This window comes from Pan troglodytes, chromosome 18, assembly GCF_028858775.2.
Source record: "Pan troglodytes isolate AG18354 chromosome 18, NHGRI_mPanTro3-v2.0_pri, whole genome shotgun sequence".
Classification (NCBI taxonomy): Eukaryota; Metazoa; Chordata; class Mammalia; order Primates; family Hominidae; genus Pan; species Pan troglodytes.
In genome coordinates this window covers 13,896,569-13,913,281 of record NC_072416.2, presented here as the reverse complement: position 1 = coordinate 13,913,281, position 16,713 = coordinate 13,896,569, and the positions used below count along the sequence as shown (strand labels likewise).

Below are 16,713 nucleotides of genomic sequence, written 5' to 3'. Positions count from 1 at the left end.
ATGGGCACCCTTGCTGGGAGGTTGGGAGAGGTCAGTGTGTCATGCATGTGACATGGTGTCTGGGCTCAGTGCTTGGCACTCAGTAAACCTCTGCTGTTAACATGGCATAAAAAGTACCAGGCAGATTTTCGTGAAGGAATGCCGGCTGCCAGACAAAAGGACTGGGGAATGGTCAGGGTCTTGGGTAAATTGGCTTCTGACCTTCATACCCACCAGCCTTGGTTTTAGGGTCAGACTCAAGTCTGCCCTAGTTCTCACTATCCTAGCTGCGGCGGCTGGGACTAGACCACTCTGAGCCTCACTCTCCTCCTCTGTCTAATGGGCTCATCATTCTGACATACTGGGGGGCGGGGTACCCAGCAGCCTGGTGTGTGATAAGGTGCCCAGCATAGCGCCAGACACAGGGTCACTTTGTTTTCTTTTGTGCTGCATTTGACATTTGGGCTGAAGGAACAGGGTGAACAGGTGAAGGGAGGTGGGGCAGGAGTAGAAATGAGTGGTGATGGGCTGTCTGCAGGGAAGGGAAATGGGCCCAGGAGTCTTGGGGAAGGCCTTGCAGGACTCCAAGCTTTGCTGAGCCCGTCCCAGGCAGTGGCATGACATGGAAGGTCCTCTTTCAGATCTCAGCTGTGTGGCCTTGAGCAAGTCATGTCCCCTGTCTGCATCCTGGTCTTTTCTGTAAAACGGGAGGCTAATGGTGCCTGCCTGGAGGGGTCCCAGTGGAGGTTCATTGAGATAATGCACCTGCAAGCATCCAAGAGAGGGCCTGGTCCATCCGATCAATGTCACTCAATGTCACCATCAGTCTCCTTTCCTTGGGTCCCTTTATCCTCCTCTCACAGCAGGGAAATGTTCCAGGTTGTTTCTATTAGGAGAGGGTGTGGGGAAGCACCCAAGCATACTCGGGAATTCCATTTATCGAGCACCTACTAGATGCCAGATGTTTTGACATAAATATTTCCACGGAATCCACACTCCTCAACAAGAGACATTATTGGTCCCACTGTACAGATGAAGAAGCTGAGACTCAGAGGTGAAACAACTTGGTCAAGGACTCCTGGCAGGCAGGTCTGAGATAAGAGATTCATGTTTTGCCCAAAACTTACTGGTTCCCAAATGTAAGGCCACATTAAGCCATGAGAGTCACTGACACATCGGTGCAAAAGACTTAGGGAGGCCCTTCTGGGGAACATATTTTGAAAGAGGAAGTGGAGACAGGGTTAGACATAAAGTCAGGGACTTTGAGCCCCACTCACCAAAGGACCTCCCTACTTCCTGGGCAGTGTCCTTTTATGATATGATTACTGAAGGTAAATCTTTTATTATAAGCCAATGGACTGGGTCACACGTGTGGCTTATGGACCTACCTTTAACTCCACATTTCCCTGAAACCAACACCAACACAACCAACACAAAGGTGGCACAAACACGGATAGTCACATATACAATCATAGCTCACCACAGCCTCGAACTCCTGGCCACATGTATGAAGAAGCAGCTGTTCAAACCCACTCAGACACAGAGACCCACATTCACATGTGGACCCCAAATACACATACACACCCCTACATGTGCATGAAGGCTCTCAGTCACCTCCCCTGACCCTTCCCACAGGAAACACACATGTAGGCAAGCACTCACAATACACGCCACCCTTGTACAGTCAGACGTACAATGATGACAGGAAAAAATAATCCAACCACAGATTCATGCTTTCACTTGCTCGGCTTGGGGTGGGTGGCAGCAGGTTGGGGACAGGCCTGCTGGAGACCCAAATTCAGGAAATGGAGAGAGACAGACAATAAATCCAGCCAGCAAGAGAGTATGTGGGTTCTGAAGATGAGCTGTCTTGATACTCAGAGATTTAATTTCAGTGGGCTACTGGGGGGTGAGGTTAGGTTTGGGGAGCAATGAGGTGCAGCCTGTCCTGTGGTGGGGTTACCTGCAGGGCTGTCACTCCTGTGGGCCTGAGGGATTACCAAGGGGAAATGCAGTGGTCCTGGGTTGGGGCAGGAGTCGGGAATGGAGTGGGTCAGATGAGAGGGCAGACTCTGGTGGAGATGCTCATATGAGCTATGATTCGGAAGGAAAAACATCTCAAACCCTGCAGCCACACAGACCCAGCTTCAAATCCCAGCTCCCCCATTCCCTCGCTGGGTGACCCCAGGACTATTCCTTAATCTCTCTGAGTCTCAAGTGCGTCTCACACTTTGTAAAGAGAACCGAGGAGGCCATGCTGTTCACTGCTGCATCTCCAGGACTTAGCACAGTGCCTGGCACATATTAAGAGTGCAGTAAGTATTTGTTGAATAAATGAAAGAAGAAGCAGGCATTAAAGCAACAATGAGAAGCCACCACTTACGAAATCATCAAATAGGCAAAAATGGAAAAAGTATGATAATGGTGAAGGCATGGGGAAACATTGTTGAATGCTTTTGCCCAGAAGGTAAATGTGCACAGCACGCTGGCAGGTGACTGGGTGGCACCTATGAACATTCAAACGGTAAGAACGGTTTATCACATGTGTGCCAAGAGGCTGTACAGGGAGGTGCAGGCCACGCTGTTTGCAAGAGCAAAAATACAACCTATGTGTCCACCCACCGGGGACGGCTAAATGAACGTACGCTGAGGAGTATCATGCAGTTCTTCAGGAGCATGGGGTCGATCTATATGTGATCTAGCCAGATTGCCAGAGTATCTGTTGGGTGGAAAGTGCAAGATGGAGAAACACATGACATTGATAGAGGGAAAAGTCCTACACAAAGGAATACTATTTTTTTTTTAAATAATTGGGGTCTTGCTCTGTCACCTAGGCTGGAGTGCAGTGGCACAATCATAGCTTACCACAGCCTCGAACTGACCACAAGTGATCCTCCCAGCTCGACCTCCCAAAGCGCTAGGATTACAGGCATGAGCCACCACACCTGGCCAAGGAACATCATTTTTATGGGTCAAAATACAAGCATGTAGATGCATAGAAAAAGACCCCAGGGTGGGAGCAGTGGCTTATGCCTATAATCTCAGCGCTTTGCGAGGCCCACGAGGGAGGATCACTTGAAGCCAGGAGTTTGAGACCAGCCTAGGAAACAAAGTGAGACTCTGTCTCCCTAAAAATGAAAAAATTAGCTGGGCATGGCAATACGTGCCACCTACATGGGAAGCTGAGTCAGGAGGATTGCTTCAGCACAGTGGGGGTGGGGTGGGGGTGTCAAGGCTGCAGTGAGCTGTGTTCACGCCACTGCACCCCAGCCTGAGTGACAGAGGGAGACCCAGTATCAAAAAATAAAAATAAAAATAAAAAAGATCCCAAAGAACAGACCAAGCTGGTGCCTGGGTTACCTAGAGGGAGGAAAATTGAAGGAAAAAGAGGATAAAAAAGGAATGAGCATCAGTGAATGTGTCTAATGGGTGCTCAGCGAAGCTCTGTTGAATCTGGAGAGGCAGTAAAGGCATGTGGATATAACATCAGCTCCTGCTCTGGGCTTGCTGGTCTGGGCAAGGTGACCCAGAACGCTCTCCCACAGAGGGACTCATCACTCCAGGGCAGGCAGAGGTCCAGTCCAGCCCTCTCCCTTCCTCCAGACGAGTCTCCTCCTAGAAGCCACTAGGGCTGCCTTGGGGTGTCCGGCTTACCTTTGGCCTCATGCACTGCCCAGGGCCTCACATTCTTGTCATGCTCTGCCCGGAATATGATCTCACTCCGTTCCCTTGGTGAGAGCTCTTTTTTTTTTTTTTTTTTTTTTGAGACAGGGTCTCCCTAAGTCACCCGGGCTGGAGTGCAGTGGTGTGATCTCAGCTCACTGCCATCTCTGTCTTCCGAGCTCAAGTGATCCTCCCACCTCAGGCTCCCAAGTAGCAGGGACCACAGGTATGTGTCACCATGCCCAACTAATTTTTTCATATTTTTGTAGAGATGGGGTTTTGTCATGCTGCCCAGGCTGGTCTTGAACTCCTTGAACTCAAGTGATGCTCATTCTTTTTTTTTTTGAGATGGAGTCTTGCTCTGTCGCCCAGGCTGCAGTGCAGTGGCGCCATCTCTGCTCACTGCAAGCTCCGCCTCCTGGGTTCACACCATTCTCCGGCCTCAGCCTCCCAAGTAGCTGGGACTACAGGTGCCCACCACCACGCCCGGCTAATTTTTTGTATTTTTAGTAGAGACGGGGTTTCACCGTGTTAGCCAGGATGGTCTCCATCTCCTGACCTCGTGATCCGCCTGCCTCCGCCTGCCAAAGTGCTGGGATTACAGGCGTGAGCCACTGCGCCCAGCCGTGATGCTCACTCTTTACAACTCGGTTGAGGGTTACCCCTCCCTGAGCCTGTTCAGGGCACTGCCAATTGGGCCAGTAGACGCTGGGCTTCCCACATCGTGGCATGTGAGGAGACTGCTGCTGCTCTGTGTGCCCTGAGACCAGACGCCTCCTCAGAGAGAACTGGGCCCAATTCTACCTCTCATTGCGATACCCGACATTCTCAACAGCATCACCACAGTGAGGGCCCATGGACATGAGGAATCTTCCTGCCCCACACTCTAACGTCCCCAGTCTGCTGCGTGCTAGCTCTTGTGCCTAGTTTCATAGTTTCTGCAAGTTCTTTGCCCCCTATGTCACCGCTACTGGTCCTTGCTGTCAGCTGCTGACACCTAATTTGTCACTTATGGGATGGGGTGGGGTGGGTAGAAACTGGTTAGGCTTGTTGGAATACTGTGCAAAAATGGAGTGAATAGGCCACGACAAAGATCCCAAGGGATTTACTGAGGAACAGGCACTGTGCTTCCCAGGCTCGGGCTTTGTGAGAGTTCTCTGGGCCACTGGATTCAGTCAACTTGCCTGAAGCCACACAGCTGATGGGGAGGGGAGCTGGGACTGGAAGCAGGTGTGTCTGGACCCCTCCACCAGCATTCCTAGAATTCTACTTTCCTGCCCCTCCTATTTTGCAGCTGTTAACGAAACAATCTTCACTGCTTTCTGAAAGCCAGTGACTACTGACTACTTCAAGTAACAGCTGACTTCACCTCTCCTTTCTTCACCTGTGCCTGCTAGAAGAGTCTCATCAAGTCTCCAGGACTGGCGCCACTTTGGAGTCAGCCACTGGCTCATGCCCTCGTTCCCTGGCCTCTCACACCTTCTCCTTGGACTCGGGTCCTCTGAGCTCACACCCCTCTACCCGCCACTGAGACACACAATCGTTCCTGTGGTGGGAGCAGAAAGGATCTACTCCAAACATCAAAGCAACCTCTCCCGACAGAGGACTTCAGGCCAGGTTCTGCCAAGCCCCAGGGCTCCCCAAAACACCTTCACCAAGTTCCACCAGTTCCCTGAGTTGTGCTCTCCTCATCTGATCAAGGGAAACACATAATTTCCAATTCACAGGACCATGGGAAAGTGTCCCAAGGCCACTCCTACAGCTCATCGTGGCTAAAGCCCAGCAGCTGGGAAGGTCAGCAGCTAGAAGGTTCTTTCCACACTCAGTCCTATGCTGTCGCTTGGGCCTGGATGGCTGGTCCATGCACTCAGGGCAAAATCCAAAGCCCTGCCACAGCCCAGCAAGGCCCTGCCTGATGGATCAGACCCTGCCAACCCCTATGCCTCACCCCTACACCCCCCCCTGGCTCGCTATACCAACTCTCCTTTCCTATCTTCAAGCACCCCCACCACAGGGCCTTTGCACTGGCTGTTCTCGCCACCTGGGGTCTTCATCCCACTTTTAGAAAGACGTCAGTGCTAATGTCACCACCTCGAAGAGGCTTTCCCTAACTTCCTTATCTCACCCTACAAACACCCAGTCACCCCTTTCTCTCTGTTTCTTTCCCACATAGCACCCAGTATTGTCTGCACTTATGGTGTGAATTCACTGACTCCCCTAGGTCTGCCTGAAGACCTCTGAGTCCCCTGCGCCTGGCACACAGTAAGAACTCAGTAAATATCTGCTGAATAAATACTGAAGAAGTGAAAATAGATATGTTACTATCCCATCTTGCAAATATGGAAACTGAGGCACAGAAAAGCTAAGAAGCTGGCCCCAGGCCACATGCTTATGAAATGACCCATTTAAATTCAGACCAGCGGTCAGCAGAATCCACACTGTGAGCCCCACTTCTCGGGGTTCCCAGGGGCACAGACTCCCATGGGAACCTCCCTGACACATGGGTTAGAGGAAAAGCAGGGCTGAGGAATTCCGGGGCAGAGGCCAGTTTCACGATTACACACCCTGGCCAGGAGCTACTTTTCCCAGCAAGGCGCCACCAAAGCCGGAAAGAGAAACTGAAAAGCTAAGTGCCATAAGCCACCAGGATCTTGACTTCCCCCAGATGCTGGCTGGGCCCCTCACATTTGGGGTAGGAGGATCTGCCAAGATAGGGAGGAGAATGTTTCCACACATCTGGCTGTGGCTGTGGTTTAGTAAGCTGTGGATATAGGGCTGGTCCATCCGCCCTGTGACAAGAGGTCATTGTGCCAAGCACCGACTCCATGCCTGGCATTTTGCCCTTGGCTCTGCATGTCTGGCTGCTCTGTGAGGTACGAGATGTCCAGAGATCACTTTGCAGTTGGGGCGAATGAGGTCCCAAGAGGACAGGTCACTTGCCCAAGGTCATGCAGCAGGTCTGGGGTCAGAGCCTGGTCCCATCCTACCGAGCACTCTGAGCCCCTCAGGGTTTCGCACTGCCTGGCTTCCTGTGAGCCTGGTGCCCAGCCCTCCAGGAGAACAGCCCACAAGGTGGATGCTTGTCAACCAGCAGATTTCCTTTTCTCTTTCGGCATCTGGATTTGGTTTCATTTTGAACACAGGACTTCAGAAAATGAAACCAAAGCTGTCTGTCACTGGTGGCAGTGAGGAGAACCCACGTGTGCTGAGTGTACCTTTAGAAGCTTTCCTGCTCCCTTGCTGTGCCTTCCCTGGCCTGTGGTCCCTGGACTAGGGCTTCAAACATAGATATAAGGCAGTGCTTTGGGAAGCCAGGGCAGGAGGGTCACTAAAGGACAGGAGTTCGAGACCAGCCTGGGCAACGTAGTGAGATCCCATCTCTACAAAAAATTTAAAAAATTAGCCGGGTGTGGTGGCATGTGCCTGCAGTCTCAGCTACTCAGGAGGCTGAGATGGGAGAATCTCTTGAGCCCAGGAGGTCGAGGCTATAGTGCCTCCTCGATCCTATCACTACACTCCAGCCTGAGCAACAGAGCAACACTCCATCTCTTTAAAAAAATGGACACAGGGGTTGAAGCCATGCGTCTGTGGGCTCCAACACACTGCCACACCCACAGGCACCCTCAGATGAACAACAAACATCTACCGACTGCTTATTAGACACTACGGGCTGTTTTAAGCACCTGACCCATAATCACTCATTTAATTCCCACACAACCCCGGGATGGAGGTACTATTTATTTTTCTTTTTGAGACAGGGTCTTACTCTGTTGCCCAGGCTGGAGTGCACTGACAAAATCGTGGCTCACTGCAGCCTTGACCTCCTGGACTCAAGCAATCCTCCTGCTTCAGCCTCCCAAGTAGCTGGGACTGCAGGTGCAAACCACTACGCCTGGCTGATTTTTGTACTATTTTTTTTTTTTTTTTGTAGAGAGGGGGTCTCACTTTGTTGCCCAGGCTGTTCTCAAACCCCTGGGCTCAAGCAATCCTCCTGTCTTGGCCTTCCAAGTGCTGGGATTATAGGCATGAGCTACTGCGCCCTGCTAGAGGTACTATTATTATCCCCATTTCACAGATAAAGAAACCATGGCAGAGAGGTTAATTACATGCTCAAGGTCACAAGAATAGAAAGGTGCAGATTTGGAACTGGGTCTCCTTGTATTCCATCACCCTCCACAGAGTGTGGCCTCCAGCACATGTTCAGTGGACATCTCTCGAATGACCACACACCTGACCTCTGGTGCAGGCAAGGTTCTGCATCTTCTCTCACCCCCTCACGCACGCGCACGCACACACACGCACAACCTAGGAGGCTACATCAATGACCACCACCAGCCCTGGCCACATGCAGATTCAGGGCATTGATGGGGTGCTAAGCCGGGCTGATTCTGGGCCACTCCCTGTGTTCAGGAGGTTAATAAGGACCTAGGCTCTGCCTGGGGAAGGAGGCATCGTGGGGCCAGGGAGGCGGGAAGGGACTGGGCACCAGGGCTTCCAGGAGAGAAGCCGTCTGAGAGCTGTCTGTAGAGGGCAGTGTGTCCCAGTGTGAGGCCAGTAACCAAGTGCCCAACCTAGCCAGGTTTTTATGTGGCCCCTTGTGATGCTGGGGCTCCTCACATGCCTTCATTCAAAAATACACGGAGCAGCCAGGCACCTACTCCATGGCCTTGCACGACAATCGGAATCACTAAATCACAAACACGTGTGCAAATTACAGCCCTGACCACCGACCGCTCACCATCCCAAGCCCCGGCCGTGTGTGTGGTGGGAAGGCAGTCTTTGAAGGGCAGATGCCTGACGGAGCAGTAGGAGGGGGAAATCTATGAGGAAGGGGTCGGGGGAGAGGAGGGCTAGGAAACCAGGTTTGGGGATTCATCACGTCTGAGAATGCACCATTTTTTCACTGGGCTCCAATTTGATGTCGTCCAGCTGCACCTCTCCCCAAAATGAAGACGGGGAAGGCGAGATCCAGGTCCAGAGCTCCCAATCTGCAAGCCATTGCAAATCCCAGCCCCTCCCCAGCCTCAGTTTCTTCCGCAGCCGGGTAGTGGGAGCGCAGGGAGGGCAGTCGAGGCCACCAGGGACCTTGCCCGGCCCCGCCCAGTTTCCGAGGAACTGGGCCGGGGTGGAGGCGACCGCGCCGCCAGGGGTTCCTCTGAAGCCTGTGGTCAGGCCGCCGCTTCCTGGGAAGCCCGAGCCAAGATCAGAGACCGCGGCCGGCCGGGGCTTCGGGACAGCAGGGCGGGCGACTGAGGGCGTCGACGGCGGGTGGAGCAGGGGCTAGGAGGGGGTCTACGGGTGGGGTCAGGCTCAGGGTTGGGGACACCTTCTGTGGCCTCCTAGGGGGATCTGGCTGCAGGGGAGGAGAGGACAGGGCTCTGCCCCCGGCGGGTGTGGAGACAGCTGGGGCGGAGGAGGGTGTGTCAGGGCGCGTCCCAAGAGGGCCTGGCGGCAGAAAGTGGAACCGGAGGTAGCGGGGCAAAATCGGGGTCGCCAAGTCCGAAGGAGAGGTCCGAGAAGTGGCCGGAAGGCGCAGGGTCGGGGCCAGAGCCCCTCGAGAGGCGGGTGCTGGGGCAGGTGCGAACAGGCGGGCAGAGGGCCCCGCGGGAGGGTCCACAAGAGAGGGAAACAGGGCCGAAGCGGTCCTCGCCGGACGCCACCGCGGAAAGAGAAACCAAAAGTGGAGCTGGGGGCGGGGCCGGCAGGGGCGGGGCCTCCCGCCGTCGCTAGCCCCGCCTCCAAGCCGGTTTAAAAGACTGGCGCAGGGGCGGGCGCCGAGCAGAGCGAGCTGCGGCCGTGGCAGCTGCGCGGCTCCTGGCCCCGGAGCATGCGCGAGAGCCGCCCCGGAGCGCCCCGGAGCCCCCCGCCGTCCCGCCCGCGGCGTCCCGCGCCCCGCCGCCAGGTGAGCCGGGCCCTGGGCAAGGAGGCGGGAGGGAGGAGGGAGGGGAGTCCAGGGCAGCCAGGAGTCGGGCGGGCCTCGGGGGCTGCAGGATGGGGTCGCGGCCGCGATGCCCCTGACCCTCGCCGGCCCCACCCAGGCCGCCCCCCGCGCGCGGGGCTCCCGCAGCACAGCCTTTCTCCGGCCCTAGCCCAAATCGCCCAGACCAGGCGCGGATCCCAGCCTGGCCAGCAGGCGGCGGGCGCGGGGCGGCGAGCCGGGGCCGGACGGCTGGAGCCAGAGCCGGCTGCTCTCCACGCCCCCCTCTCGGTGCTGCCCGGAGGCCGGACTCCGCCTCCACCGAGCCCCCACCCGCCGGGAAGAGCTCCGCGGAGTACAGAGCCCATTTTCCAGCTGTGTCCACTGAGGCTGAACGGATCCGCGCGGACTTGGTGCTCCGTGCTCGCCCCCTAGGGCCGGGTCCGCCGGGAGCGCCGCCCTCCGGAGTTGTCCGGCCGGCGCACACCTGCCCGGCCCCGCAGCGCCCCAGCTCACCGCTTTGTCTCTCCCGCAGCGCACCCCCGGACGCTATGGCCCACCCCTCCGGCTGGCCCCTTCTGTAGGATGGTAGCACACAACCAGGTGGCAGCCGACAATGCAGTCTCCACAGCAGCAGAGCCCCGACGGCGGCCAGAACCTTCCTCCTCTTCCTCCTCCTCGTCCGCGGCCCCCGCGCGCCCGCGGCCGTGCCCCGCGGTCCCGGCCCCGGCCCCCGGCGACACGCACTTCCGCACATTCCGTTCGCACGCCGATTACCGGCGCATCACACGCGCCAGCGCGCTCCTGGACGCCTGCGGATTCTACTGGGGGCCCCTGAGCGTGCACGGGGCGCACGAGCGGCTGCGCGCCGAGCCCGTGGGCACCTTCCTGGTGCGCGACAGCCGCCAGCGGAACTGCTTCTTCGCCCTTAGCGTGAAGATGGCCTCGGGACCCACGAGCATCCGCGTGCACTTTCAGGCCGGGCGCTTTCACCTGGATGGCAGCCGCGAGAGCTTCGACTGCCTCTTCGAGCTGCTGGAGCACTACGTGGCGGCGCCGCGCCGCATGCTGGGGGCCCCGCTGCGCCAGCGCCGCGTGCGGCCGCTGCAGGAGCTGTGCCGCCAGCGCATCGTGGCTACCGTGGGCCGCGAGAACCTGGCTCGCATCCCCCTCAACCCCGTCCTCCGCGACTACCTGAGCTCCTTCCCCTTCCAGATTTGACCGGCAGCGCCCGCCGTGCACGCAGCATTAACTGGGATGCCGTGTTATTTTCTGTTATTACTTGCCTGGAACCATGTGGGTACCCTCCCCGGCCTGGGTTGGAGGGAGCGGATGGGTGTAGGGGCGAGGCGCCTCCCGCCCTCGGCTGGAGACGAGGCCGCAGACCCCTTCTCACCTCTTGAGGGGGTCCTCCCCCTCCTGGTGCTCCCTCTGGGTCCCCCTGGTTGTTGTAGCAGCTTAACTTAACTGTATCTGGAGCCAGGACCTGAACTCGCACCTCCTACCTCTTCATGTTTACATATACCCAGTATCTTTGCACAAACCAGGGGTTGGGGGAGGGTCTCTGGCTTTATTTTTCTGCTGTGCAGAATCCTATTTTATATTTTTAAAGTCAGTTTAGGTAATAAACTTTATTATGAAAGTTTTTTTTTTTAAAAAAAAAAATAAGTTTTCTAGCGAGTGTGCTTTGGCCAAAAGTTTAACTTGGTTCTGAACAGGCCCAGGGGAGAGGGTCCTAAGGCTGACCTGCTGGGCTGCAGGTGGTGTACGGGGCCTGCTCTGTGGCTGGGCATCCCTCACGGTTCCACCCACAACTCTCCAGGGAGAGAAACGGTTGGTCTAGTTTTGGCGTGTGTCCGGTAAGACAGCAGCTCGCGTTTGAGCACTTTGTGCGTGCCAGCCCTAATTCTGTGCTTTGCATACTTAAATTTACTTAATCCTATAAAGAGAGGCACAACCCTGTGAGGCACGGGCTCTTATTTCCATTCTACAGAAGGGAAAACTGAGTAAATCTGCCTGTGGCCATTCCTGTCAAAGACAACACTTGGGCCTTTTTTTGGCTGTCCACTAAGCATCTGCTTGAAATGGATAACAGAGAGGAAACTTCTTTGGTTCTATGACCACAACAGCTTCCAGGAAGGGGTGGGGGTGGGGGCTTAGTGAGTTTTTGGACAGAGGAGTGGCACATTCTGAACCAGCATCAAGGGATACTCAGTTGAGATGAGATGGGGGATACAGGGCTGGGTCTAGCTTCCTTCTTCTCACCCTGCTCTGTCTTGTGTACTTTTTGGTGAACACACAACTTGGAGCCAGAAGGAGACTGTGTGGTCTGTGGTGGCGGGAGGGTGCTGCTGGCGGCTAGGGCAATTCCCCTTGCCTCCCTGGGCCTCCACCTTTCTAAGGGCAACTTTCTGCGCATCATAGAGGAGGTTGATGTTTTCAGGAGCCAGGGAAGGGAAGAGTGGCTCCAGGACGTTTGTGGGGCTGGCCCACAGCACCAGAAAGTGTCCAGGACCTGGGTTTCTGGCAACTTCTGTGTCTTTGGCCAGCCTGACACATGGGCCATGGTGGTAACTTGAGGGTTGTACTCAACACATGGTGAACTGAGTCATTTTCAGGTTTAGGGTTAAGCAGCCTGGTGGACACGTCATACTTCATCTTTAGAAGATAGAGTGGCCCTCTTCAGCCTTGGAGACACACATAATAGTGTTCTAATGCTTAATAATACCTTTCAGACTTGCAAGTACAACATAAAATTAACTTGATGGTCAGAGAGTCAGAGTAGCCCAGGCCTGTCTTGGGGATTAAGTAGGCTCCAGGACTTTAAGGATGGCCAGAAGAGATTTAGGATCTCAGAGAGCTTTGGCAATTTCATCCCTTAGTAAGGTGAAGTGGGAGGGAAGGAGGTGATGTCTTGTCTCTGTCTCCAAAAATCTTGCTTTTTGTTTTGTTTTCTTTTCTTTTGCCACACCCCTGCCCTTTCTTCTCTGCTGTGGATTAATTAAGTCCTGTCCTTGTTCTTCCCTGTCTGTTGCCTGCTGTGGGCAGTGTCTGGAGAAACAGAAATCCAAGATGGCAATGCTTGGGGATCTGGTTGTAATACTAGTATACTCACAGACCCTTAGTGACCACTCACTGGCTGTGCTGGCCCCATTTTACAGATGGGAAAACGGGCTCCGAGAGGCAAAGCAGGACCACAACAAGGGGTGGAGCCAGGTTTTGCAAACCCACTCAGGACTTTTTCAGAGGCTGGGTACCACTAGGCAACCGGAGGACCTAACCGCTGCAGTAATAATAGCAGCTGCTCATATTTCTATGTAGCATTGTCTGTGCAGGAACTGCTCCCAGGTCCCGCATCACCTGTGTAAAACATTGAACTCACCCAGCCTTCCGATGTAGGGACTGTGAACATCCCTGTTTTACAGATGGGAAAACAGGTCCTCCTCGAAAGAGGGGTCAGCTAGCAGGTAGCTTGCAATATGTTAGTTTTTTTTCCTCCTTTGAAAAAAGTATGAAAATCATATTTTCCTTACGCAAGTGTTGGGCATCCAAACCCATTCCCCTTGCAGAACTTGAAGCAGAACAGCTAAGAGTAAAGGCCCCCTCTGATCACACTTCCCAGAGCTGGCCCCTTCCTCCCTTTATGAGTTACTTAAAATAAATCCATACTAACATAGGTACAGTGACCTAAAGCCCTGGGAGCTGCACCCCACGTCCCGTGTGACAAAGTGTGTGCAGGCACCACTGAAGGGGGAAAAGGCTGTGTGTGTGTGTGTGTGTGTGTGTGTGTGTGTACGCGCACCAGCGCCATGTGGCTTCCCGGGTGGTGCAGATTCTGTCTCTCTCTCAAACCTCAGCTTCATGATTCAGCAGCGCTGACGTCAATTTACAAGAATGAAAAGTGAGAGGAGAGTTTGTGTGTGCAAGAGACTGAGTTGGGGGCCCAGGTGCAGTGGAGGTGTCCTCCCCACTGAGCGGGTGAGCCAGGGCAGTGTGGGGCGGGCACCATGGGAAAGGAGGCACTCTTTGGAATGACAAGGACTGTGTGTGGGTGTGGGGACAGCCTGTGACCAGCCTCCAAGCCACCCTTGAGCGAAAACTCTGGCCCCCGTTTTCCAGATGAGGAAATGGAGGTTCAGACAAGTGCAGCCACCTACTCAAGGTCACACAGCTCGTAAGTGATGGCCAGGACTTGGAACAAATCCATCCCACTCTAAACAACAAGACAGGTTTCTTCTTCTTCTTCTTCTTTTTTTTTTTTTTTTTTTTAAGACAGAGTCTTGCTCTGTCACCTAGGCTGGAATGCAGTGGCGAGATCACAGGTCACTGCAGAATCAAACTCCTGGGTTCAAGCAATCCTCCCGCCACAGCGCAGGGACTGAGTAGCTGGGACTACAGGTGTGAGCCACCACACCCATCTAATTTTCTTGTTTTTGGTAGAGATGTGGCCTCGCTATATTGCCCAGGCTGGTCTCAAACTCCTGGGTTCAAGCGATCCTCCCACCTCAGCCTCCCAGAGTGTTGGGATTACAGGCAGGAATCACTGTGCCCAGTGCAGGATGGGTTTCTTAAATAGTGGGAGAGGGGATGGGATAAGGGAGGAATCTGGTGAAAATGCATATTCCTAGGCCTCAGCCTACTTGATCCTCCCAACCTTATGAGTAGGTACTGTCATTATCCCAGGAAGTGGCGAACTGAGCCTCTTCTATGACATAACAGGTAGAAAGTGCTTAGCGCACAACTTAGCATGCAGTAGGTGCTAAATACATCTCTGAATGATGCGGTGCCAATAATGATAGTTGAGGTTAATATAGCAAACACTGAGCACCTCCTACGTTACAGGCATTATCCTTTTCCTCCTCTTTTTCTTTCTTTCTTTTTTTTTTTAAAGAGATAGGGTCTCACTCTGTTACCCAGGCTGGAGTGGAGTGGTGTGATCACAGCTCCTGTAGCCTTGACCTCCTGGACTCAAGCGATCCTCCCACCTGAGCCTCCTGAGTAGCTGGGACTACAGGCATGCACCACCATGTCTGGCTAATTTATTTTTGCCAAGATGGGGTCTCCCTATGTTGTCTAGGCCAGTCTCCAACTCCTGGGCTCAAGTGATCCTCTCACCTCAGCCTCCCAAGATGCTGGGACTATAGGTGTGAGCCACTGCGCCCAGCCAGGCATTAATCTAAGCCGAAAGGATACAGGAATGAACAAAATAGAGGGGTCTGAACCCTGCTTACAGAGTTTACATTCAGGGCCTTGGACAGTAAATAACTAAACATGAAATAAAGGAAAAGGAACATTCCAAGTACATAGTGACAGTGGTCAGATGAAAACTCGACAGGGTGGTTGGACAGTGGATGGGGCTCTTTTAGAAAGGTCAGGAGGTGACACTGAAATTATTGTGCCTGGAATGACAGAAAGGCACCAGCCCGGCAAAGCCAGGAGATGAGATGAGCAGTCCAGGCAGAGGGAAGAGCGAGTGCAAAGGCGCTCAGTCAGGAAGGAGTTCGGCCCGTTCAAGAAGGCTGGCAGAGTGGGAGGGGTGAAGAAGCGGGAGGGATGGGCAGGGGCCCGGGCACGTGGGGTCCTGTAGACCTTGGTGGAAAGTGTGGATTTCAAGATTGATGGGGAACGTGGAGGTAACCTGATCTGGCCTGGCTGCTGGGTGGAGATGACCTAAGCAGAGGGCCTGGTGAAATGGGCTTCGGCTTCCTGCCTCATGGTGTATATTTACAAGGGAGCGGTTCATTCTCGGCCAGGCCCTTTGGCTCCAGCCAATCAGACCAACGGCAAGGGAAGGCCACAGGACCTGCCTGGTGGATGCTGGGCCATGGTGGGTGTGGCCAGTTCCACCTGGATGCCAGCTTTGTACCTCTCACCTGGCCTCCCACTGCCATCACTCAGAGCCTCCCCAGGGCTGGGAGCTTACCAGGAATAACATGGTGGGCTTGGCCTGATTTGGGGGTAAGGGGTATCTAGTTTCCTCTAGAGAAGGAGGCACAGTTTTCACCAAAGCACATTCGCACAGGGACAACGGTGCTCAGGTGGGCGCTCAAATTGTCCCAACCGTGGTCCTGGCTCTGGGACCCGACAGACGGCCCTCGGGGGGAACAGGTTCTACAATGACTGTATGGCCCCAGTATAACCTCCCCCATCTCCTTCCCCTGACACCCAGGGCGAGTCCGGCATCCCACGCCGCAGCCCTGCATGGCTCCCCGCAGCGCACAGAAGGCCCAAGTCCCACGACGGCTCAGGGATCTGGGCAAGGCACTCACCGCTCTCCCTCCTGTTTCAGGGCCTTTGCTCGTGCTGCTCCCTCGTCCCGTGCATCAGGAGTGCTGTCTACCAGCCGGGGTCGGGGTCGAGGCAGATAAATGAAGTCGGGTCAGCTTTTGTCCAGCTGACGCCCCACAGCGCCTGCACTCTTGAGAGGCCACCACGCGCCGCGCCAGTGACGTCATTGCGCCGCTCTCCCCACCAACCGCTGCCCCAGGCCCACTCGGCGTGGCTCGGCTGCGCTCGGCTTGACTTGGCTCGGCTCGGCCACACTCGGCTTCCCTCGGCTTCCTCTCGGCCTCTCGGAAGCACTGCGGGCTCCGCAGCCCTTCTGGCCTTCACGTGGTTCCCAGTTCTCGTGGTACGTCCTGCCTGCCGGGATCTCAGGGCTCTTGGAAGACCCCAGGCCCGGGGAGGGCATGTCCCAAGGGCATGCCAGGTCAAGGCCACAATAGCGAGCCCTCTCCCACGCCCTGTAGTCGTCGGAGACCAACGTGTTCTCCCACACCATTCCGGTCCATAGCAACCCCTGCCTACCCAACCTCACATAGGCCTTAGGTCTTGAACCTCTTTTCCTACCTGGAAATGAGGTTAAGAACTACCCACCTCATGGGTGAAGTTCAATCAAAGGATGCCTGAAAAGTGCTTAATACGTGATGTGTGCCCAGTCATTGGAATCAGCCCTCTCTGCTTGATTCATTGCTGCTGTTTGTTTGTTTGTTGTTGTTGTTTGAAACACCGTCTCATTGACTAGGCGCGGTGGCTCACGCCTGTAATCCCAGCACTTTGGGAGGCCGAGATGGGCAGATCACTTGAGACCAGGAGTTCGTCACCAGCCTGGCCAACGTGGTGAAACCCCGTCTCTACTAAAAATACAAAAATTA

At 54.8% G+C, this 16,713-nt stretch overlaps 1 protein-coding gene and 1 long non-coding RNA gene across 3 annotated transcripts in view; one reads left to right on the top strand and one right to left on the bottom strand.

Annotated features, from left to right (window-relative positions):
• The window catches only part of LOC129137279 (uncharacterized), an 87,279-nt gene extending 71,267 nt beyond the window's left edge, over nt 1-16,012 (bottom strand). The window contains exon 1 of one of the 2 annotated variants that reach the window (XR_010152270.1): nt 15,829-16,012. This is a non-coding gene — a long non-coding RNA (uncharacterized LOC129137279). The remainder of the gene's footprint in view (nt 1-15,828) is intronic. The other variant, XR_008539744.2, reaches the window with a different exon arrangement.
• Nucleotides 9,404-14,829, top strand: SOCS1 (suppressor of cytokine signaling 1). Its single transcript, XM_016929424.3, has 2 exons — nt 9,404-9,544; nt 10,095-14,829. The coding sequence occupies exon 2, from the start codon at nt 10,145-10,147 to the stop codon at nt 10,778-10,780; it is 636 nt and encodes a 211-aa protein (XP_016784913.1). The 5' UTR covers nt 9,404-9,544; nt 10,095-10,144; the 3' UTR covers nt 10,781-14,829.
• Nucleotides 16,013-16,713: the final 701 nt, after the last annotated feature.